Source organism: Canis lupus, chromosome 14, assembly GCF_011100685.1.
Source record: "Canis lupus familiaris isolate Mischka breed German Shepherd chromosome 14, alternate assembly UU_Cfam_GSD_1.0, whole genome shotgun sequence".
In the NCBI taxonomy this organism is placed as follows: domain Eukaryota; kingdom Metazoa; phylum Chordata; class Mammalia; order Carnivora; family Canidae; genus Canis; species Canis lupus.
This window is the reverse complement of record NC_049235.1, coordinates 35,806,373-35,831,776: the sequence shown is the minus strand read 5'-3', so window position 1 is coordinate 35,831,776 and position 25,404 is coordinate 35,806,373. Positions and strand designations below refer to the sequence as shown.

The following is a 25,404-nucleotide window of genomic DNA, read 5'->3' as shown; positions in this document are numbered from 1 at the left end:
CCTAGATTGCCCTCTAAAGCTGGCCTGGGCTCCACCTGCCCCTGGGTTCTTGCTAGAATCCCCAGCCAAGGGAGCCACTTGGGAGGACACTGGGTTAGAGATACAGACTCATATAATGCTAGCCCTACAAGGGATAAAGGGGTTATCTACTCTAATCCCCTTCACTCACAAAGGAAATGTAACACAACTAACTACTTAGGAGCAGAGTTAGAGTCGTATAATATATGTAAAAATGCTCTGTCAGCTTTAAAGCAACTTGCAAATGTGAGATATTGTGACAATGGCTCTGGCTGGCAATCTATACAAGCCTGTTTGTCCTCAAGCACTATTAGTGTTCCAGATATCTGTTAAGTCAGGAGAGTGAGAGAGTTCCCTCTCATATTTTAGTTTAAAGCACAATGGCCAGAAAGTTCCTCAAAAGATGATAGCTATCCTTGTCAGCGAGTCCCTTGGCAGCTTTGGAGGTGTCATTAATACCGAGAGAACCCCGAGGACTCTGCAAATCACCGTGTGGCAGGAGGAAGGATCATTCCCGTTGGCCTGGACAACTCCGTACTGTCCATCCCTTGTGTTCATTCCCAGTGTCTTCCAAGAAGATGTAATACTCACTTGGAGTAAGACCCAGTGTCCTTGTTTGGAAGCTTTCTCCAGTGCCTTTTCTGCCACTGTCTCCTGACCTTGTCCTAAAGACACATTGTGAAATTTTCCCGAGTCAATGGTAAACCCCAGTCTTTTGCCTGTGGGAGGATACAACATGGTAAGAGGAAGAGCGAATTGAGGAGAGGTAAGAAGAGTCTGGAATTCTGTGTCTCGGGTCCATCTGTGGCTACTGCTGTCACCTTCTACGTGACTTTCATGAAGAATTCGAACTAAACTTCTGTCGTTTCAACAAGCAGCATTTTGAGCTCTCCACAGCTGCCTCCTTGTGAGCATTAGCAAAGCCCGTGGAAATAAGTTCCTCTGGTTTTATGGTAATGAAGCTTTTGACATTTTGATAGATGGCAAGTATTGTTATTGAGCTTTATTAACTCTTGCAGGAGTAGCAAAGCATTTCCTTCATAAAAAGGAGCAACATGTGGTAGATATCACATCATTTTTTGAATAAATTGGCTCATTGGGTAAATGCAGGAGCCTCTCACCTTGTGGCCATGCTTGAATCGAGCACAGTCAGGTCACAGCTCTATTAACCTGGTATTCTCAGTGCAGGCTGTGGGGAATAGTAATCCAAAGCACAAAGCGACAGTGCCTTGCACAATCAAATAGGCTTGCTCTAATGACCACTATTTAGTCACAGGGGGCACCAGATTACACTAGCATGGAGAAAATTGCCCTCTGGCCCTTATATAGTCAAAAGGTGGAAAACAGTACAAAAGAAACTTGCATTATGCCAACCAGAGGAATGTTCCATTTGAACATTTCTTCAGACTACAGAGTTATTAGCCTTACATTTTCCATATACTCAATCTCCAACAAATGAAAAAGAAAGAGGGAGAGGGAGAGGGAGAGGGAGGGAGGGAGGGAGGGAGGAAGGGAGAGAGAGAGAGAGAGAAGAGAGAGAGAAACTAGCTGTGAATTGAGAGGAAGGTCAGGTGGGCACTGGGCGAGAGGGAGGGCAGGAAGGCCAGCCTCCTGGCTCCTCACCAAGAATCTCTAGGTCTTTAAGGGTGTCCACCCCTGGAGACAGGAAGAAGAAGATGGGAGTGGCTGGGCTGCTTTCTTCAAACGCTTTAACTAAATCCAATCTGGTCCTTCCCACATACTTTGCACCCAATTTTTCCTCCACAAAATTCCTATAAAAAAAAGATAATGCAAAAGACATGATCAATCCTCTTTGACCTTGAAAAAGGCCACAACTTGGATCAGCATAAATCACAAGCACAGGAAGGAAGCCAACTATGTTCATTACATGGGATGTTTTCACGGAACAGTATGAATGTAGCTCCATTTATGCATTGATGTCAGTGAGATCCCTCCCTGCTTTAGCAGCTCTGAAAATCAAAAGCCTACATTCCATTTGGGGGGCTACTGAGACCCCCCTCTGAGTACCACCAGCTGCCTGTGAATGGCTTTGTATCCCCCAAATCTCCTGCCAGATCCCCCATTACTTATTAACAGTTCATTAGATTTGCCACAGTGCAATTTTCCGGCCTGCTGGGCTTCTCATGAATATACAAATGCTTTTTGGGGTGTTTCTAATATAGGGAAGCTCAATTAAGCAGGGAGTATTTTCCAGCAGCATCAGATTTAGCAGAAAGTAAGTACTACTAAGCAGAATTAACTTGTAAAGTAGGGTACACAGAGGCATCTGCAAAGGGGAAATTAGTTGGACAAAGTGGAGGAAAAGACTTGAGGTGTGTCAGTGCTCTTGAAGGAGAAGCACGAAAGGAAGGAAGTTGAGAACTCTCTGGCAAATTCAAGTGAGAACACGACTTGCGTGAATTAAGCAGCATATTACCATTTAGAAGCCGAAAGGGCAAAGAAAAAGGACACAGGGACCAAGACGTAGCCAGGGGTTCCTGTTTTAAATTGCATTGGTTGTAAAGTTATAGGACTATTAGCGTCTCCATGATAGGAATTCATTTTTGTTCGATGTGCAAAATTGTCGGAGCCCAAATGACACCGCTAAATAAAGACAGTGGAAATTGCACTGGGATAATGCGTGCTCCTGGCCTCTGAACTCTGCTGACACCCATCTCTCTTGCTAGAATATTTCCAGTGGTTCCCCATCTCCCTTCCTGATGTCAGAAGGAAGGTTTTCAGGAAGGATAGGCTCAGTTTCACTCCAGCCTGGCACACTAGTTAGTGTTTAGTGAGTTTCAACAACAGTAGTGATTACGGTCTCAAAATTTCAAACAGAATTATGGCTCATCAATATGGACCACCAATGCCTACGCCAGAGACTCCTAGCCCCTAAGACTAAGTCTCCTCTAGGTCAATGTGCATTTCCAAAAATGCTAAATGCCCCACCTGAGAGCATACGTCATTCTGTCAGGGCGCACTGCTCTCAAAATAATCAGCTTCTGTATCAAACTTTTTTTCTTCCATTCTTGCGGCAACTTCTCTTTTTCTGGACACTCGGATTCTGCCCATTTCCTCCACTGTTTGGCAGATCCTTCCACATCTCGGTCTATGCCCCGAAATTCTTCCATAAGGGCTATTGCCTGTCATACAACAGGGAAGCAGATAGGAAGGGAAGAAATAGCTGAGAGTTTGAGATAAAGACTAGCGGATGTATCGAACCCCATGTGAACAAGTTGTGCTGCATAGTCTTCATTTCCTGGCCAGATTTACTCTACAACCTTTCCTGCCCTGCTAAGAGGGTGACCACTAAGCACTATATGAACTGAGCTCCCCAGTTCTCTGGCCTGTTTGGGTTTGGCCAATAGGAGGCACCAGCACAAGCCAGGAGGGCTGGAAGAGAGAGAAGAGGGGGTATTTCTTCCTTAGCTCTTTCCTCGTGGTGACGTCGCGTGGCAGTGGCTGTATTCCTCTACTAAATGCCACGGATCCTATAGGTTGGCTTTCGCCCATAACTTCATTTCTCAGCAGTTTCAGGAACTACTCCTTTTCCCATCTCCATTTCTGGTTGATTCCCTTAGTCTTCTTCCCATACAATGAAAACACACTCTTTGTTAAACATTTGTTTTTTATCATCTCTTTGAATGTGCCATCTGTTTTCTGCTGAGATCCTGACTGATCAACAAATGGACTTGAATTTATAATTCTAAATAACCTAATTAAAAATTCAATTACAAATAAACCTAAATATACTATAAAAATAAGGAATAATGGTTATTTTCAATGGGCAGAAATGTTCCCTTCTTAGAAAAAAGAGTAAATACAATAGTACGTTAGCATACAACAAGCATCTTTAAGGAATTCCAAAGTCTAGGGGAATAAACTCTTAGCAGTAGGATCTTCTGACAGAAAAATGAGTTAAGAATTGGTATCTGGGGCTGATGAATAACCATCACTTTTTTCTCTACAACATTCTGATCTGCTTAAACCTTTCGTAATGAGAATAAACTACTTTGTTGTTATGTAATAAACAAAAATATTTGGAAAAAGTAGAGAAATAATATAAAAAAGATAGATTTAGGCAAACTGATAAAAATGTTCATTTATATTCCTTGATTTTGCCAAAGGCCCTGCTGCTTATACATATTTATTAACTTTTCCACCCATAAGTAGGTCAAAAGTTCCTTTATTTCCAATTAATCACTTAATACTTTAGTAATGCAAAGATGAAGAGTATCATATTACATACCATAATTCTACAAATGAACTGGTATATATCACTCGTATTTTTAAAACATTTCTACTTCTGCAAGAACTGATATTTGAAGTAAGTTTCAGAAACTGAAAAACCATCTCCCTAATGTACCTTTAGAGCACTCCATGACTGAGAAGTTAGGAAGTCAACAGGACTCAGGTAGGTGTGTTCAACTGTGAAGCGAAGCAAGAAATCCAATTCGAGAGCGTCTATCTCCTTCTTTTTCAACAAGATCTTGAAGGCACACAAAATTGAAAAGGGTCATTTAATTCATATCAAAATTAGGACACAGGAGGTAGTCACCATTTAATAGATATGAGAAGAGGCAGAACCAGGTCTGCTGACAGTTCCTGTCAATATATATTGTTCTAAAGCTGAAATAATAAGTTTTTGATTATGCCTATGATCTCAAAAGCTTGACTAAAAATCAAATAATTATGAGGACTGTTTATGAGGACAATTTTAACACATGCCTATTAGCAAATTATTTGAAATATACCTTCATATTTAGTCTTTTGCCGTGAGCTCATACTCGTTTTAAAACTTGTTACACAAATTGAGAAAGCCTCAGGTGATAATGGATCATATTACTACACAAAAGGTAGAACTAGTATTATAATTTAGTCCTGATACAGAAATTACATCTAATAACCTATGAGATATGTGAAATAATTTTTTAAGAGAGGTGGGGGAGGGGCAGAGGGAGAGGGAGAGAGATAATTTTAAATAACTGGCGTGGAGCCTGACGAGGGGCTAAATTTCACAACCCTGAGATCATGAGCTAAGCTGAAATCAAGAACTCGATGCTTAACTGAGCCACTCAGATGCCCAGAAAGATTTTTCTTAAATGTGAGATTAAGAAAAAAAGGAAACTGTTGCTTTATAGATACAATTAAACAGTGTAAACTGAAATAAACTATTTTTATTTAAAAAATATTTTATTTATTTATTTGAGAGAAAAATTGTTTCGAGTCAGGGCATGATCTCAGGGCCATGAGACGGAGCCCTTCATCAGGCTCCCTGCTCAATGGAGAGTCTGCTTGAGATTCTCTCTCCATCTCCTTCCCCTCCCCCAGCTCTGCCTCTCTCTCAAATAAATAAAATTGTAAAAAAAAAATCTTTTGCTGAAGTCCATATTAAAAAAGATTAAAAAATAAAAGGATAGATCCCACTGAAGGTGGCATTGTGAAACCTGGAGCTCTTTTATGTATTCATTGGTCTTTAAAGGGACAGAGAGACCCCCTAGGACCACCCAGACCTGGACTCATAATTTTAATCTTCAAGAATTTCCCCGGTAGTAATTGGGAAGCTCTGTACAGGACCTGATAAGTGAGGAGGAAGTCTCATTGATCTGTTTTCAGGCTGATAGCTGATGTGGTCACTTAAAATGCATACCCATCCAAACTAAAATCTTGTGACCTACTCAAAAGTTGTACATGTCCAAGTTCACTCTGGTAAATTCATCCTCACCTCAGGCCACCAAAGGCTTCTAAGAAAGGTGTCATTTCTCCGTTCAGTGGAAGTAAAGCAGCTAATAGACAGAGGTATGGGATTTTGGCTCTGAGGATGCTTTAAAGTGACCAATTTCCTTACCTGAAAAGCCATCTGGGACAGGAAGGTGAGCTTATCCCTCTCAAGCAGTGCCTGGTTGGTATAGAGGAAGACAGCATAGGTGATGTCCTCCATCAGGATTGAGATGCGCCCCTGCACATCCTCTGCCTTGTCAGCCTGCTCAATTGCTCTGTGGAACAGCATGTTGAAAGCCTGGGGAATTTAAAGTAACTGGTAAAGGGTGGAAACTAATGTGTGATGTCAAGCTAGCTCTAGACACACAGTAAAAATGTGGAATCACTTTGTTAGTTTATATTTAACTTTTATATGAACTTTATATGAAACTGCCACCTGTTTTCCAAAACAGTCTTACCACTTTGCATTCTCATCAGCAACATGAAAGAGCTGCAGTATTGTACCTGTGCTAATACTTGTTACTGCTGGTCTTGTACAATTGTAGCCATTCTTTTTGATATATAGTAATACTTCATTCTGCTTTTATTTTGCATTTTTTAAAGCTTTTATTGATTTATTGACAGAGAGATAGAAAGAGAAAGCACAAGCAGGGGGAGCAGCAGAGGGAGAGGGAGAAGCAGGCTGTCTGCTGAGCATGGAGCCTGAAGCGAGGCTCGATCTCAGGACCTGGGACCATGACTTGAGCCAAAGGCAAACACTTAACCAACTTGAGCCACCCAAGCGCCTTACTTTGCATTTTTTGATGAATATTGAGCATTGAAAAAATGTGCTCATGAGCAATACACATAACTTAGCACAAGACATATCTGTTCAAATCTTTCATTCTTTGAGTTGTCCTATTGAGTTGTCCAAATTCTTTATATATTCTTGTATAAGTTCTTTGTTAGATACATGTATTGGAAGGAAGTTTTAATAGTCTGTGGCTTGCCTTTTCAATTTCTTAATATCTTTTGAAGACCATAAATGTTTAATTTGATAGGGTTCAATTTATCATTTTCTTTCTATTGTATCCTAAGAAATCTTTGCCTAACCTAAAGCTAAAAAATTATCTCCTGGTTTTTTCCTAGAAGTTTTATAGCTTTGCTTATCTATAGTTAATTTTGTATACAGTGTGATGTAATGGTTAAAGTTCATCTTATTCTGCGTGAATATCCAGTTTTTCTCAGCACTATTTGTTGTAAAAACTACCCCTCCTTCATTGTTTTGGTATCACTGCCAAAAATCAATTGACCATATATTTGTAGGACTACTTCTAGACTTTTTCTTTAGGCTAAGTAGTATAAGTTTATAGTTAGTCCTGAAATCATGTACTGTAAGTTTTCTGAATTTGTTGTTCTTCAAAATTATTCACTAATTTTAAATCCTTTGAATTTCTACACAAATTTTAGAATCACTCTGCTGATTTCTATTTAAAAAGCCTTCAGGGATTTGATGGAGATGGAACTGAACCTATAAATCAATTTGCAAAGAATTAGCATCTTAATAATATTGAGTGTTCTTTTTTTTTTTTTTTAATTTTTATTTATTTGTGATAGTCACAGAGAGAGAGAGAGAGAGAGAATGAGGCAGAGACACAGGCAGAGGGAGAAGCAGGCTCCATGCACCGGGAGCCCGACGTGGGATTCGATCCCGGGTCTCCAGGATCGCGCCCTGGGCCAAAGGCAGGAGCCAAACCGCTGCGCCACCCAGGGATCCCAATATTGAGTGTTCTAATCCATAAATATGGTATACCTCTCCATGGTCTATCTCAACAATGTTTTGTAGCTTTTCGCACATGGATCTTGTTTTGTTAAAATTATCCCTAAAAGTTTCATGATTTTGGAAGCTATTGTAACAGTACTGAGTTATTTCCAATCGTTTGTACCTGATATATAAAAACAAAATTTTTTTATATTGACTTTATATCCTGCAATCTTGCCAAAAACTCACTTCTTGGTCCTAGTAGCTTTTTTGGGTAGATTTCTTAAGATTTTCTATATACAAGATTAAGTCATTTGTTTAAAAAAAAAAAAGATACCTTTTCTTTTCTTTTTAAATGTCTGTCCCTTTTATTGTATTATTGCACTGGCAATAACCTGCAGGGTAGTTCTGAATAGAAGTATTGAGAGAAGACATTGTTCCTGATCTTAGGAGAAAGCACTCAATTTTTCAACATTAAGTATATTATTAGATGTAGATTTTTGTAGATGCCCTTCTTCACTTTAAGAAGTAACCATCTATTCTTAATTTTCTCAGTCTTTTTTTTCTTTTTTAACTGGGCATTGAAATTTATCAGATTCTTTGTCTGCATCCAATGAAGTGATCATATGGTTTTTCTCTTTTGTTCTATTTTATGAAGACTTGTGTGTGTGTGTGTGTGTGTGTTTAATATTTAACCAACTTGCATTGCTGGCATAAATTTCACTTGGACATAACATATTGTTCTTTTTATATATGGTGGGATTCAATTTACCAATCTTTTCTTGAGTAGTTTGGCAACAGTGTCCAGGAAGGGGTCTGCTCTGTGGTTTTCTTCTCTTGTAATGTCTTAGTCTGGTTTTGGTTTTGAGTAATGATGGGTTGGTATTATTAATTTAATTTTATTACACTTTACACACTGTAGTTGTTCCAAAATCCAGCTATTCTATGCTTCTCAGAATTTCTGCACACTAGCTCCATCCTACTAGAAACCTGCTAGTTATTCCTGACTCTTTTCATTATTGTCCATGTCTAATCCATTTCCAAGGGCTGATTATTCTAGCTTCAAATCACAGATCAAGTCTATTCACTTTTGAGTCTTGTGTCATCATATCAGTCATCTGCTTCAAATCTTTCAATGGTTTCTTTTCATAGACAAACTATAATCTAAAATCTCCCACCTGGCCAGTGAGGTCTCCAAAGACCTACATTTTCCCACATCTCTAGATTCCTGCCTTGTCATCTTCTCTCTCGCTCATTAATTATACCTCCAGGCACAAAGATTCATTCAGCACCTGAAATTCCAAACTCTTTCATGTCCCTCACATCTGTGTTTACTGTAAATACTCCATAGGAAGCTCAACTCTATAGGAATCAATTATAATGTCACTTCCTCTGAGAGGCCTTCCCTGAGCTAAGAGTGAAAGAGCCTCTCTCATCTATATTATTTTCTCATTGTATTTATTACTTTTATATATACACAAATAGACACACTCCTATGTATCTCCATTCATGTTTATTTTTTTCCTCAAAATTGTACACTCAGCACAACATCTGGCATGATGATTAGTCTCAACAGTTATTTGTTTAAAAAATGAGTGACAGAATGGATACTGCCCAGGGGCACAAGGGTATAGAGTAAAGAGAATGGCCTTTGGGATCATAGCCATGAGATCAAATCCTGCCTCTTACCATGATGATGTGAATTCTTGGACAACTTATTTAAAATCTGAAAATGTTAGCTTTTTTTTTTTTAATAGGGATAAAATAATATACTTTGTTGAGATATTGCAGGCATAAGAATGAACCACAGTATGAAAATGTCTTGGATGTAACAGTGACTTAATGAATAGTTGTTCTCATTCGTTCTCCTGCTCTACCAAAATAATATGAGAAATCTTTTTATAAGACACCTACATTTTCACAAAGTATAGGAGCCTCAAGGAGAATTCCCTTATAAACTCAAGACTCTGTTTAAGAACAGAAACAAATATATTATGATGCCACATAATTTAATGATCTCAAAGCCTTAATGGAAATTGTAAATAAAAGTTTCTGAGAAAATGAGAATTTTTTTCTTTCTCACTAGATCCTCAGGACTTCTTACTGGATATACTTATGCTTTTCCAGTGAATTTTAAACTTCCAGAAATGAGTTGAACTCATGAAATTTAAAATTTTTCTTAGCCTATTCAGCATTACCTTCAAAGAGAATTGATAGATGGGGTTAATTTTTTTGAGGTCATTAATAACAAAATAAAGAAGAGATGCTCTTGCTGCCACTGGTCTGTAACATTCTCGGGCCTCATTGATTTTTCTTTCATTTTCTTTAGCCTCAATCACCTATGGTAAGATCAAACAGGTTAAGTACCTTATTTTTCATATTCTTTATACTTACCTAACTGATAGAAGGAACATATCTGAAATGAAAAATTATTTGTATTAAAATAGACAACATGTATGGCATCTATATGCTTCATTTTTTCTAAAATTATTAAAGTCATATCTTAAAATACTTCTAAACTGAGTTTTCAGTGAGAATGGACATTACTCTAGCTGCTCTGCAGTTACAGGTTAAACAAACTAGATTGGTTTTGGTTTTACAGAATTTGTTCTGAGTAATGTCACCTTCCCTGCCTCCTCTCTTTTTCAGGTTTAATAACCCAGCTCTATCACCTCCCAGGGATAGCTTTTAAAAGTCTGCTGGGTCAATTCAATGCCGATAACTTTATTAGTCAACAAGGTATGCAAAAACAGCCAAGGTCAATAATATATCCAATACCCACGCTTACTAAAAAGGCATTATATGAAGACTCTCATGACTGTCTGACTTTGCACCAGATGATCCATATGCTCATATATTTCCATTTAGTTTATCTTTATGTAGTAGCCTCTGGGTACATTCAGAGAGATAATTAAAACAACAAAACACCACCAACAACCCATCAACCAACATACTCATTTTTATTCAAGGCTCAAATATATATATTTTTTTTTACAGACTTGATTCTTCAAACTTGCATATAAAAGGAAATAAAATGTAGAGCAGAGGGGGGATTCCCTACATAGCAATATACTAAGGAGACAGGAAGAGGCATTTTAAAAGACAATTAGAAGCTAACTTCAAAGCTAAGACCTAATTTACTTAATTGCTCCAATCTTTACCATCTTAGGAGCTACCAGAATTCACTTACTTAAAAGGTTAATTTGGGATTCCATTTCTTCACTTAAATTGAGACAAACATATAGAATATGTGGTGACACAGCCTCAACTGGGTAATTAATAGATTACTAGTAATGAGGACATTCCAGAAAGGAAATAAGGTTCCTCTCACTTTGAAACAATGGAATTTTAAGGTTCGTGGCCACTTGGTGTGAGTCCAAAGCGTACACGATGTGAAAGGCATATTGGGACATATGCTGGACATTCAGCAGGAAGTCTCCTCAATACAAATTTTTACTGGCATTCAGGAAATGTCATTGTTTCCCAGAGTGAATAATGCATCTGAGTACAGCAGGAGACCATCCCTTGTTCAGTCTCCTACTACTGAATGCCCATAAACAAAACATCAGCTCTAAACATATTTCTCTAAAAGGCACAACAGCCTAGGAAGCCTGTGGTGGGACTGCAGGGTGTCAGTCTGCCAGAGCTGGACTGCTAAACCTTTTTAGATTTTAGACCATATAAGCCAGCGGGCTCCAATTTTCTTCCAATTTGGTCATTCAGAAAAAAAAAAAAAAGGCTGACAGCGTTTCATGTGAATGACTGGATCTCCGCTGAAGAAAGACAACCACCTCTGAGAAGAGTTCAACCACCTCTGTCTTCATGTGGAGCCCCACACATTTTGAAGGGCAGTTTATAAATGACCTGAAATCCACAAGTCAGTGCTCTTAGAGAAACTGTCAAGTTTGATCACATTTTTATGCCAAACACTTGATTCAAAGGGAGAACTGTGACCCACCGGGTGTCCTTTGCACCTTCTTACCTTGAGCTCTATCTCTGCTGCGGTTGCTTTTGTCCTCTCTAGTCTCTCCACCAGCTCTGTGTCATCTAGAAAGCTCCCCTCTGCCGCAGAAAGGCGCAGAAGGAGGTCGTCCTCTAGATACTTCAGCTCGATCTTAAAGTCATTTTGGTGCTTTGTCAAAACCAACTAATACAAACCAGGAAAAGTGTGAGAAATGCTGGTTCAATTCACGCTTGTAAGCAGTTTCTTTAATCACTGATTCCATGGAATTATATAGAGTAAAACACACTTAAAATTAAAAACATACTCATAAAAAAAAAACAACAACATACTCATCATCATCCTTAAAAGGTTATTTTAAAACAAGTCATAAAATATGTTAAGAACTACTCTGCAGGGTCCAGAGAATGAATATCTGTCAATCATTTAACATCAGAAACCTACAGGAACAATCTATTCTATTGGAAGAAACTTCTGATTCCTGCTTCAAATTTCAAGAGTTGGAAGTCATCCTTTCCATCCTCACAACAGGAAAAAAGCTAATCTTCAATTCTTCTAATATCCATCAAAGAACTGAAGTCACAGGGCCAACTGCTACCCCCCAAACGAGAGAGGTGAGGGAATACAGACAATCACAGCTGCTGGCAAACTTTCACATAGTCATTGGCTAATTGCTGAAGGCAGAGCTTGAGGGTTAAAAGTCTCTGTGGGATCTGCATTAGGAAACCCTTGAGGCTTAGGTGGATTTACCTCTAGGAGACTTACAGATTCTCACAGTAAAGATCAAGGGAAAAAAAATCCACTCCTGCTTTGGGCAATGGAAGGGGATAAAGCAACCATTTTGAAATACATCCAGAGGGAAGTAACCATTTAAAATATGCAAAAACTTTCTGTTCTCATAACAAACATTCACCATCAAGGGAAATTATATTATCAGAGCCTCACCTGACCTTAGTGGGGAGGATGACTGGACAACTCAGCCTTCCCTAGATGTCCTTTCTCGCATAAGGGAGATAAAAATAAATGATAAACTCTTCTGAAGTTCAAACTCCAGTGACTCAAGCCTATTGGAAAATCCTGAGATTTAAACATAGGATTATAGAATACTTCCCACCCACAATGCCTTACCATCATACCATACCAACAGACTCCAGTATGATAATACTGGATTACAACAGAGAGCTGCAAGATACCGACTTTATTTAAGAAGGAGCATCTAGGGAAGTCCAAGGACACAGGAGACAAAAACAGGGATCTGAGAGAAAAGTGAAGCCTATGACACTAACAGCTCTGGCAAACACGACACACAGCCTAACACCCAGCCACATGAACCTAATGCCAAAGCTCTATTTACCTCACTTCAAGTTACAAAATACATCATATCTGGCTTCTGACAAAAAAGTACAAGGCACACTGCAAGATGAAAAACACAGTCTGAAGAGATAAAGCAAACCTTAGAACAAGATTCAGGAAAGGCAGAGATTTTGAAATGATCAGACTGGGAATTAAAATAACTATGCTTAATGTGGTAGGAGGCTCTAATGGAGAAAGTGGGAAATATGCCAGACTATATGGACAATTTAAGTAGAGAGATGACAGAAACTCTAAGAAAGGAAATGCTAGAAAAAAATATTATGACATAAATGAAGGCTGCCTTTCAGGGGCTCATCAGTAGGCTGGCCACAGGGAATTACCAGCCAACTCGAAGATAAGTCAAACAGAAACTTTTCAAAGTGGAAAGGAAATAGAAAAGGAATGAGGAAAAAAAAGAAAAGACTGTCTAATAAATGTAGGAAAATCACAAAAAGCTTAACATACACATCATGGGAATACCTGAAGGAGAAAAAGAAGAAATATTGGAGGTAATGATGGCTAAGAATTTTCCCAAATTAATGACAATCACCAAACCACAGATCCAGAAGCTCACAGCATATTAAGCTCCAATGAAACTCATTTCTTCTTCCCCTTCAAAGGCTTGGCGAATAGAGCGGGGTCAATCTGTTCCCTTGCCAGTCCCATGACAGAGAAGAGTCTCGCTGCCCGCTCCTGCAGAGTGCCCCCACATTTCAGTCCCAGGGCCATCAGTTCACCCTTGAGCCTGTTTAAACCCAGTGCCTTCATCTCAGCCACAGAGCTGAATGCCAGCAGATCAATCAGTGTCCTGACCCGGATCTGTGCTTCCTGACTGGCTTCCCTCTAGGCTGGCAAGGGGGGGGCACTTCCCCCACCGTCTCCAGGTGCAGCCTCTGCGGCTCTGTCCCCACTAGGCATCTCCACCTGCTGTAGCTCCCTGGTCACTCCAGGTCCTGTGCCCTCCTCTTCCCTGGGCTCTTCACCTTCTTCCCCCCTCTCCTCCTGGCTTTTCTCCATGTCCATGGCCATCATCCCGTCCACACGATCCTTGGCAGAGCTCTGCCCCAACCTGGCACACCCGCCTTCAGAGACACTGCGCCCAGAGCCTGTCCCTGCGCCCAGAGCCTGTCCCTGGGGCCCTGTCTCTCGGTGGCTCTGGGGACCGAGAGGCCTCACTTGGCACACTCATTGAATGAAGTGCTGGGGAAGGAGCAGCAGAGAGGTGGAACGCCCAGAAATAATTTTTTTTGCGAACTATATTGTTTGCAGTTTTACAGGATCATAGTCCACGATGTCAGAGTTAGAGCAGTGGTAATAAACGTGGCAGCTGGGGCCCACAGTTGGTGCCTCTGACCTGTGGCTTCCTTGTCTGCACTGCCTCGGCTGGCATTCTCTGTAAGTGCATGATGTGTGTGAGGGGGCCCTTGAGACAGAGTCCTCAGCTTCTCCTGAGGCTCTGCAATGTCACTTTCTTCTTTGTTTGAATATTACTTCACAGAATGGCACAAACTACAATTAAAGTGAGCACAAAGCCATTCTAAGTCATAGGGAAAGTCAGTGTGAGCCTTAGGTGGATTTGGAGCCAAGGCTGTAGGAAACAGGTAGCGGAAACTGTCATTTGTGAGCTGGCTGCAGCTAGGCAGCCCTTGTGAGCTGCTGGGCAGAGTAACAAAAAAACTACACCTAGACCTATCTTATTCAAACTACAGAAAATTAAATACAAAGAAAAACTCTTAAAAGAAGGTATAGGAAAACCTCACATCACTTATAAAAAAAAGAGGTAAAAAATTACATAGAACTTTTGAGAAATGATGCCAGAAAGAGTAAATATTTAAAATACTGAAGAAACAAAATAAATTTAAAAATCTGGAAAAAAAAAAAAAAAAAAAAAAGGGCAGCCCGGGTGGCTCAGTGGTTTAGTGCCGCCTTCAGCCCAGGGCCTGATCCTCAAGTCCCGGGATTGGGTCCTGCATCGGGTTCCCTGCATGGAGCCTACTTCTCCCTCTGCTTGTGTCTCTGCCTCTCTCTCTCTCTCTTTCTCTCTCTCTCAAGAATAAATTTAAAAACCAAAAAATAAAATAAATAAAATACTGAAGAAACAAACCATCAACCTAGAATTCTATATCTTGCCAAATCACTTCTCAGAAGTGAGGAAAAATACTTTTTCAGACACATAAAAACTGAAGGATTCTGTCACTAGGAGACACGTCTTATAGGAAATGTTAAAGATTTTATGTCACAGAGAAAAAAATGTATGTCAGAAACTCAGATCTCCATCAAGAAAGGAAGAATGTTAGAGAAAGAATAAATGAAGGAAATTTTATTTTCTTACTCTCAAGAGAACTGCTCCAAATAATAGAGACAACAATGTAGTAAGTGATTATAACTTAGGATAAATGAATGACAATAATGTTATAAGAGACTAGAGGGAAGAAATAAGAAAACTCTTTTAAAAGATAATCCATGGGACGCCTGGGTGGCTCAGCAGTTGAGCATCTGCCTTCTGCTCAGGTGGTGATCCTGGAGACCCAGGATCGAGTCCCACATCAGGCTCCCTGCCTGGAGCCTGCTTCTCCCTCTGCCTCTCTGCCTCTCTCTCTCTCTCTCTCTCTCTGTGTCTCTCATGAATAAATAAATAAAATATTTTTTTAAAATAAAATCTTAAAAAAAACACAAAATAAAAGATAACCCACATTTCTCAGGAGGCAATATAATATGCTAAAGAAACCACTATATGTTTTAAAAAAGTATAACTTCTATGCTGAGACAGGACATGTAATGGAATCATATAAAATGCTCAACTAAAATCAGAGAAGGCAGAAAGAAAAGGAAAAAAAAAGGGTAAGGAAGATTGCAGTAAATTTAAAAAAATGACTAAAACGGTAGATTTTAATCCAAATGCATCAACAATAATCTCTTTGAATTTTCTAAATACATCAATTAAAAGACAGAGCCTGACATAGTGGATTAAAACCCAACTGTCTGTTGTCTGTAGGAAATCTATCTTGCTCCAACATAAAGGGATGGAAAAATTAAATAAAGAATCACTAATGGAAAGAGAGCTGGAAAAAAACACTTCTGTTTTTTTTCACACTTCTAAATAAGTAAATAAATATGAAAATACAAGTTAATAAAATGTGTGAAATATAGCAAAAACAGTGCTTGGAGGAAAACTTATAGTGCTGAACACATATATTAGAAAAGGATTAAGATCTAAAATTAATTATCTAAGCTTTTACCCTAAGAAACTAGTGAAAGAAGAGCAAAATAAACAAAGGAAATGAAAATAAACAATACAAATTAGAGCAGAAATCAATAAAATTTAAAACAAGAAACCAATGGGAAAAAAAATCATCAACCAAATTTGATTCTTTACAAAAATCAATAAAATTTATAACCCTGTAGACAGGCCAATCAGGAAAAAAAGAGAGAAAGCACAAATTACAATGTTAGTAATTAAAGAAGGGCTATCACTACTGATTCTATGGGCATTAAAGGACAGTAAAACACTATGATGAACAACTGTATGCCCATAAATTTAAAAATTCAGATGCAATAGGCCAATTCCTTGAAAGACACATCTACCAAAAACTCATACAAATATAACAATATAATATAATAGGTCTATGTCTAATTTAAAAATTGAATTGACAATAATCTTCCAAAAAGAAAGCACCTGGCTCAGATAATTTTGCTGATGATTTACAGATTTAAAGAAGAAATGCTATCAATTCTCTATAATTTCTTCCAGAAAATAGAAGGAAAGGGATTACTTCCTAACCAATTTTATGATGCCAGCATTAGCCTAATATCAAAACCAGGTAAATTATTTAAAAAAATAAACAAACCCAAGACTATATACCATATCTTTCATGAGCATAGATGTAAAAATGCTCAACAAAATAAAAGCAAATCAAATCAAACGCGCATGTGTGCAAGTCTGATTCAACAACGAAAAGTAATATAATTAATTCATCTTATCAGAAAGTTGATGAAAAAGCATATGATATACCAATAGATGAAAAAGAAACATTTGACATAGTCCAACATTCATTTATGATAAAAATGCTCAGCAAACTAAAATACAGGAGAACTTCAAGTTGATAGAGAATTTCTAAAAATGAAACCTCTAATATCCCACTTAATGGTGAGAAATTACATGCTTCCCACTCCCCCACCTCCCACCTACTGGAAACATGACACAAATATTTCCTTTCACCACTTCTATTCAACATTGTACTGAAAGTCCTTAAGACTTTAAGTGCTTTAAGACATGAAAAATAAATAAAAAGTATACAGAATGGGAAGGCAGAAATAAACAGTCTTTGTTCACACATGGCATGGTCGTCTTTGTAGAAATTCCCGAGGAATTAACAAAAAGACACCTAACTAATAAGAGATTATAACAAAGCAGCAAGATACAAGGTTAATATACAAAAGTCAATTGCTTTTCTATATACCAGCGCTGCACAACTGGAATTTGAAATTTACAATACACACCCTTTACATTACTACCAATAAACTGAAGTGCTTAGGTATAAATCTAAAAAGTTATACTGAAGATACATATGAAGAGTTCTCCATATTCTGATGAAAGAAATCAAAGATCTTAAAAGTAGACAGAATTCATATTCATGATAGGAAAAGTCAATATTGTTAAGGTGTCATGTCTTCCTTTCTGTGATTCTACAATCAATCAAAATTCCAGCACATTATTTTTGCAAATATTGAAAACGTGATCCTAGAGTGTATATGGAAAAGCTTAAGATCCAGAAGAGTCAATAGTAGGTGTACGGAAGAAGAAGGTGAAAGGTTGACAATACTCAACTTAAAGACTTGCTATAAAGCTGCCACTAATAAGGAAGGTATCATATTCACAAAATAGACAATAGATCCACAGAAATATGCTATTGATCTTTGACAAGTAGTAAAGGCAATGGAGAAAGGATAGTCTTTTCAACAAATGGTGCTGGACAACTGGGTATTCACATGCAAAAGAATGAAGCTGGATCCCTACCTCACACTATATACAATAATTAACTCAAAAATGGATCATGAACCTAAATGTAAGAACTAAAACTATAAAACTCCTAGAAGAAAACATAAGGGTAAATCTTCATGAACTTGCGTGAAGCAATGGTTTCTTAGATATGCCATCAAAAGCACAAACAAAAAAGCAAAAACACATAAATTGGATTTCATAAAAATTAAACACTTTTGTGCTTCTGAAGATACCATTGACAAAGTGAAGACAAGCCACAGAATAGGAGAAAATATATAAGTATACGATATATGTCCAATAAGAGTATAATACTCAAAATATATAAAGAGCTCCTGCAACACAACAATAAAAATAGCCCATTTTTTAAAATGGGCAAAGGGTTTAAACAGATGTTTCTCCAAAGATGACATATAAAAGGACAATAAATATATGAAAAGATGCTTAACCTCATTAGCCTATGGGGAAAAGAAAATCAAAACCACAGTGAGATACTGCTTCATACCTACTATGATGGCTATTATCAAAAAAAGAGACAAATGTTGGTGAAGACATGAAAAAATTGGGTCCTTTCTACATAATTGGTAGAAATGTAAAATGGAGCAGTCACTTGAAAGCAGTCTGGCAGTTCTTCAAATATTAAACAGAGAGTTACCAAATGACCCAGGAATTCTGCATCTAGGTACGTACCAAAGAGAAATGAAAAATATACGTCCATATAACAACTTACACTGAACATTCACAGAAACATTGAACATCATGGCCAAAAAGTGGAAATAACCTAGATGTCCATCAACTGATGAGGGCATAAATATGGTATATAATATCCACAAAGTATTATTCAGTCATAAGAAAATGAAAAACTGATACATGCTACAATATGGATGTACCTTAAAAACATTATGCTAAATGAGAGAAGCCAGGTACAAAGGCAAGATATTTTATGATTCCATTTATATAAAATGTCCAGGACAGGCAAATCTATAGGGAGAGAAAGTAGATTAATGACTGCTAGGAGGTAGGTGGGAGGGGATGCTGGGGAGTAACAGCTAATAAGCACGGATGTTCTTTTTGAGATGCTGAAAATGTTGTAAAATTGATACTCTGTGAGTGACCTAAAAAAACACTGAATTATACAATTAAAAAAGGTATGTGGATTATATCAAAAACTTATAAAAAAAAGGTAGAAATATTACCATGTATTAATGAACAACAATGAGTGGATGTGTTTTAATAAAGCAGAACAGTATCTTACATAAATTCTACTTTTATATCACAAAAAGGAAGAATAGTATTAGTAGAAACTGAAATTGGGTTAGTGATATAGAGGAACTCTGTAATATCTTGCAACTTTTGTGTAAATAAATTAAAGTTATCCCAGAATAAGTTAACATTTATTTTAAAAGCTTGTTTTTTTTTTTAAAAAAAAGGTTTTATTTATTTATATATGAGAGAGAGAGGGAGAGAAGGAGAGAGAGAGAGAGAGAGAGAGACAGGCAGAGGGAGATGCAGGCTCCATGCAGGGAACCTGACATGGGACTCGATCCTGGGTCTCCATGTCCTGGGCTTAAGGCGGCACTAAACCGCTGAGCCACCCGGGCTGCCCAAAAGCTTGCTTCTGATAAAGAAAAAAATAGGGGGAGAATGTTGCTAATAATTGAAGCTAAATGATGATCACAGGGAAACTTAGAACTATTTTCTTTACGTTCATATATTTGAAAAACTTCACTATGAAAAGTAAAAGCAAAGAAAGAAATTAACCAAACGATCAAGGCGTTAGGGAAAAAAAAAACCCCAGGTGTAAATATATTACAAAACTGTTTTCTTATATGGTCATATGGTGTTTCGAATACGGACATGTTCTCTGTCCAGCTTGTCAATGATGTACAAAGCAGCATGCCTGTGGTCCTCTAACCCTGGCCACTTGGATCACTTGTCACTGGCAGGTTGCGATGGCACTACATGTGAGCACGCCTGCGAGCAGACCTGAGAGCCCTGTGCCCACTCGCACTTAGCCTTGGTCCCAGGGCTGTCTCTGCCCGGCCTGTTGACTGGTGCAGAAGTAAATCCACCTGAAAGCCATCTCAAATGGACTCTGAACATGTGTGAGAACCCCTCGCAGGGCCTGTAAAACAGATTGCTGGGCCTACCTCCAGAATGTCACATTTAGCAGGATGTGGTCTGTGGCCCGAGATTTCGCATTTAAATGCGAATCCCAGCTGATGCTAATGTTCTAGGAACCACCATTTGAGAACCACTGATTTATAACAGGAGCGGCAAACGCTTTCCATAAAAAGCAACATGGTAAATATTTCTGGTTTTGCAGGCCATACCATCTCTGCGGCAACCACTCACCCCTGCCATTGACTTCTTTCTACATTTTCAGGCCTCCTCTGTTGTTTTGGGGCTTTTTTTGTGTGTGCGTTTTTTTTTGTTTTGTTTTAATGGTAATCAACCCTCATTTTAATTATTTTTAGTGTTTTTTTCTTAATCTCTGTACATAAAACCATACATTTTCCTTTAAATACTAGTCATCACCAGCTATGATCCCCTGAATTTTTCCAGCATTATTCCATTACTGCTCCTTTTGGGTCTTTGCCCTGGCTGACAGGACACATTCCTGCTTCTCTACTTCTGTTTTCCATGACTCGCATCTCTTCGCTTGTCCTCATCACCTGCATGAAAGCAGATCTAGAGCTAGCCCATCTCCAACTGGAGGCCCAATGCTAACTACCTGTTTTAACACAAGTACCCTTGAATTGTTCATTGTTCATGTACATCCTCATTTTTCTCAATTAGATTAGACATCCCTAGTGGGCAGGAATCCTATCTTACACTCCTGAGTCTAAGCACTATAACTTGTGCAAGGCAGATACTGAATAAGTGTTGATGCAAGGTTTCTTAATTTTTTACCTTAAGTTTCTCCAGATCTGGCCTTTCAATACTGACCACCTCTGCCAGGAGCTGGGCTTCTAGACCATCTTCTGTGACCGTAAAATTGAGGAGGGTTGTCTGAGCCTGCAATTCAGGCTTATAGTGCGGATTTGCCAGTTTTGTGTGAAGGATAAGGCGAAAGTTCCTGTTAAATTCACATTCTTTGTCTCCAATCCTGATGTACCTAAAAAGGGCATGATACAAACATTCAGGAGATTTCCACAAACCATAACTGGTAATTAGGTGGCATTCCATTTCTTCTATTCTGATAATGTTACCTAGGCTGTAAGACCAGGTGATTCAAGATTATTCAAATATTGTCTCCCTAAAGTATAGAAGAAACTGGAATTATCCCCTAAACCTCTACATGATTGTTTACATGCAAAATGATGATAATACTACTCAACTCATGACATATTCATAACAAGAATATGCAATACATCACATGAAGGTTGTACAACAACAAACATTAGCTTCTATTACACTTTCTGTGGTTAACCTTACATTAAACATTGCTATTCTTAAAGGATAAAATGAGTATGTGTTTGGATATATCTGTGAATTAACTGTATATAAATATATTCAAAATTCATATATATATATTAAAAATATGCATATACTTTAAATTACTCTCCATTTCAGTATTTTTGGCCCTGGCTCAAAAGCAAAGTTTAAGAAGCTTCCCGTGAGGAATGCATGAGGGTGGGATCTCAGTAGCCATGGTTCTGTCCTATATATCCCTGTTCCCTCAGCCACGGGGACCAGAAGTGGGCACTTCAAAATACTCCAATTAGAGTGAGCTGTCCTGGGATTTAGGATTGGAACAAAGAGAAGGGAGAGCTGCAAATGGAACCCATAGTTCATGTTGATGACACCCTTTCCTCCTGGTAAACCGGCACAGCAGAGAAAGACATTCCTGGTTTCCCAAGGAAGATTCAATCAATATTTGGGGTCAAGAGCATGCAAAGGGGGCACGTTCTAGATTTTATGGGCTTCTGGGTCCCATCTTCCTCGACACCTGGCTGCATTTTTTTTTTTTTTTTCTGGCTGCATTTTTAACCCAGTTGCCATGACGCCTTGCAGCCTTGTGACACAGGCTTTGTTTGGTTTAAGCTAGATGGAGGTGGTTTCTGTAATTGCAAGCAAAGCTCTGAATGAATGCAACCTCTCCCTGAGCAGAGGGGCTTACTTTTTTCTACTCCAGATATATGGGTCTAACTTGTAAGGACTTCTTCACCCAGGCTCTGTTGCCCTCTGGATTGTGGAAGGGCTTTGGCCAATGGAAGCATTAGCAAGACATGGCAGGACAGGAGAGGGAGTTCAAAGCAGATCTCCTGGGCCTCAGTGCCATGGTCTGGTGGAGGTTGTGTCCTGCTCCGATCGTATTCCAGGTTTGGGATGGTTCCCTTCCCACAGCTCCGATCACAGGACCAAATAACACTTTCAGGCCTAGAGGTGGTAATAGCTTCCTGCTGTTGTACATCACTGGTTGCCTGGATTCTTCTACTGGGTTCCACTACCCTTCCCTTTGAAAATTCTTTCTGTGAAGGGTCACTGTATTAATTCTATTTTAAAAATTCCCAGCCTACTTTGTGGTCTTTTTTTCTGCCAGGAACCTGCTAGGAGGATCCAGGAGAGGGGTTTTTATTATTTTTTTAATTTTAATTTTTTAATTTTTAAAATTAAAAAAAGTATTTTATTTATTTATTCATTCATGAGAAACAGAGAGAGAAAGAAAGAGAGGGGGGCAGAGACAGAAGGAGAAGCAGGCTCCATGGAGGGAGCCCAATGTGGGACTCGATCCCAGGACTCCAGGATCATGCCCTGGGTCGAAGGCAGGCACTCAACTGCTGAGCCACCCAGGAACCCCCAAGAGGGGTTTTTAAGCTCACACACAGACAAATCACAAATACTGATATTTCTCAAACCCTTCCATCAAAGATGTCTGAATTGCATAGGAGTAAAAATACATGTAAAAAGCCTAGGACTGAGCCTGAAACACAGAGTATCTTCTCTGTCTTCTATTTTATACTAAATACAAAGATTCTTCATTCTTCCATTGTCAGTGCATAAAGGATTTTTTTTTTTAAGATTTGACAGAGAGGGATCCCTGGGTGGCGCAGCGGTTTGGCGCTTGCCTTTGGCCCAGGGCGCGATCCTGAAGACCCGGGATTGAATCCCACGTCGGGCTCCCAGTGCATGGAGCCTGCTTCTCCCTCTGCCTGTGTCTCTGCCTCTCTCTCTCTCTCTGTGACTATCATAAATAAATAAAAATTAAAAAAAAAAAAGATTTGACAGAGAGAGAGAGAGAAGGAGCAGGGGGAGGGGCAAAGGGAGAGGAAGAAGCAGATTCTCTGCTGAGCAGGGAGCCCTATGTGGGCTCGATCTCAGGATCCTGGGATCATGACCCGAGCCTAAGGCAGATGCTAAACCGACTGAGCCACCCAGGTACACCTAAAGTATTTTAATTATAGAGGTATCCTAATGATGACAATGTTATCCAAAGGCCATATTTTTTTCATGTAAATACAGTATTTTTTTAAAATACTACTTAATTTCACTGACCTATAGGGGATATGTTACTTTACTAAATTTATCAATTTTGGAAAATTAAATGAATTAAAAAGACAGACACTGAACATCAAGTTCAACATTCAGGCAACATCCTTTTTCTTAAAATGTCACAATACTTGCAACAACTTTTTTTAAACTTGAGGAGAGATGCCCCAAATTTGTGATGTGGCAATATTTTAGGTTGCTGCTGGTGGATGTTTCACAATTTTACCTTGCTCTGAGGTTAATCTATTGTGCCACATAATGAGGAAAAGGCTTCTGAACCCCTAGCCATTTTATCTGACTAGGCAGAATTTTGTAAAATCACTGTGGTGTGTAATGATTTTTCAAAAAGTCATCGTTTTCTTAAATCACTAAAGCTTTCATCACAAAATCCCTCTTAGTCACTACAGCTAAGAATCCCAAAAGACTGATAAGATTCATGACCTCTTCATCCAACTCTCAAATTTTGTTGCATTGTAATGATCTCATATTTGTAACAAAAATTTCACAGTTTTTGATTAAGGGTCTAAGCTTGAAAAAAGATCTGCCAAACAAGCCACCATTGGAGAAATTCTTTATTAAGTTGAATGATCAATCCATTCATGTTATCTAGTTTTGGGTTGTTTTTACTATGTCAAGACTTCCTACTCTTTAATGTTACTTTCTAGAAGAGCGAAGACCAATTTAGGTAGCAACTTTCTTCTAAACCAGTATGTATTTGTATACCATGATTCCCTCTAAAAAAAATAAAAAACAGGGGTGCCTGGGTGGCTCAGTCTAACAAGTGTCTGCCTTTGGCTCAGGTCATGATCCCAGGAGTCCTGGGATCAAGCCCATAGTTGGACTCACTGCTCAGCAGGGAGTCTGCTGCTCCCTCTCCCTTTGCCATCCCTCCACTCATGCTCTCACTCTTGTTTGTCAAATAAATAAAATCTTTGAAAAAATAAAGAAATAAAAATAGAGTATTCACATCGTTATCAGAAAGAGTGAGAAAAAAAAGAGATGAATGAATTACGGGGCAAATGTTATAAACGAACTAGAGAGCAGCTGTTGGTGCATCCAATGAGAACAGGGGCCCAGAGGCCTTGGTTCATAGGTCATGGAAATGACACCATCTGTTCACATGTTTGCAAATATTTTCCAGCTGATATCATGCTCATCAAAATCATCATGTACCTTATTGATAATTTCTTCAGTTCTTGGTTTTTATAGTAAAACATGTTACACCCAAACATTTATTTACTCAAAAAGCAATTAGTGAACACCTACACTATGCCAGGCTGTCGGAAAGTCTTGTAGGCAGTGGGCATATAACCAACAGGCACACATGCACTCTGCTCTCACAAACATTACTTAACTCTCTCATAATAGGAACCATGACTATAAAATCTTCCATACTGATGCAGCCATTCTTTCTGTTTAGTCCGTTCCATAAATGAATACACTCTAAGTGCCTACAGTGTGACAGCCACATCAAGATCAAAGATCTGCCCCATTAAAAGATAGGCAAAGAATGCAAATAGACATTTCTCCAGGGAAGATATACAAATAGGCCAAGAAGCATCTGAAAAGATGTTCAACACGATTAGTCATCAAGGAAATGCAAATAAAAGTCCCAGTGAGGTGCCACTTTACACCCACTGGATGGCTAGAATAAAACAAACAAAAAACCCCAATAGGTTGCAGCAGTGTTGGCAAGTAGAGAAGTTGGAACCCTCATATGCTGCTGAAAGTAGTTTGGCAGTTTCTCACAACCTTATGCATATAGTTACCATTTAATCCATATAGTCTACTCCTAGCTATATACCCCAAAGAATGAAAACACAGGTCCATATAAGCTCTGTATACAAAGGTACATAGCAGCATTATTCATAATAGCCAAAAAGTGGAAACAACCCAAATGTGTGTAAGCTCATGAATAAACTGTGGTACATCCAAACGATGAACTGTTGTTCAGCAACAAAAAGGGAGCAAGTCCTGATAATGCTACATGGATGGACCCTCACAACATAGTGACAAGCAAAGGAATAGTCACACACGTCCACATATTTTATGATTCTACTAATAGGAAATGTCCAGAATGGGCAAATCTGTAGAAACAAAGTACATTAGTGAGTGCCT

General features: G+C 38.7%; 1 protein-coding gene across 1 annotated transcript in view; it reads right to left on the bottom strand.

The window, feature by feature from the left end:
• The window catches only part of DNAH11 (dynein axonemal heavy chain 11), a 318,773-nt gene that overhangs the window by 31,470 nt on the left and 261,899 nt on the right, over positions 1–25,404 (bottom strand). Inside the window, 8 exon segments of the mRNA XM_038557079.1 lie at positions 610–737; positions 1,642–1,790; positions 2,968–3,161; positions 4,385–4,507; positions 5,867–6,037; positions 9,679–9,819; positions 11,463–11,627; positions 20,707–20,911. Of these exon segments, the coding sequence (XP_038413007.1) occupies positions 610–737; positions 1,642–1,790; positions 2,968–3,161; positions 4,385–4,507; positions 5,867–6,037; positions 9,679–9,819; positions 11,463–11,627; positions 20,707–20,911 (1,276 nt within the window).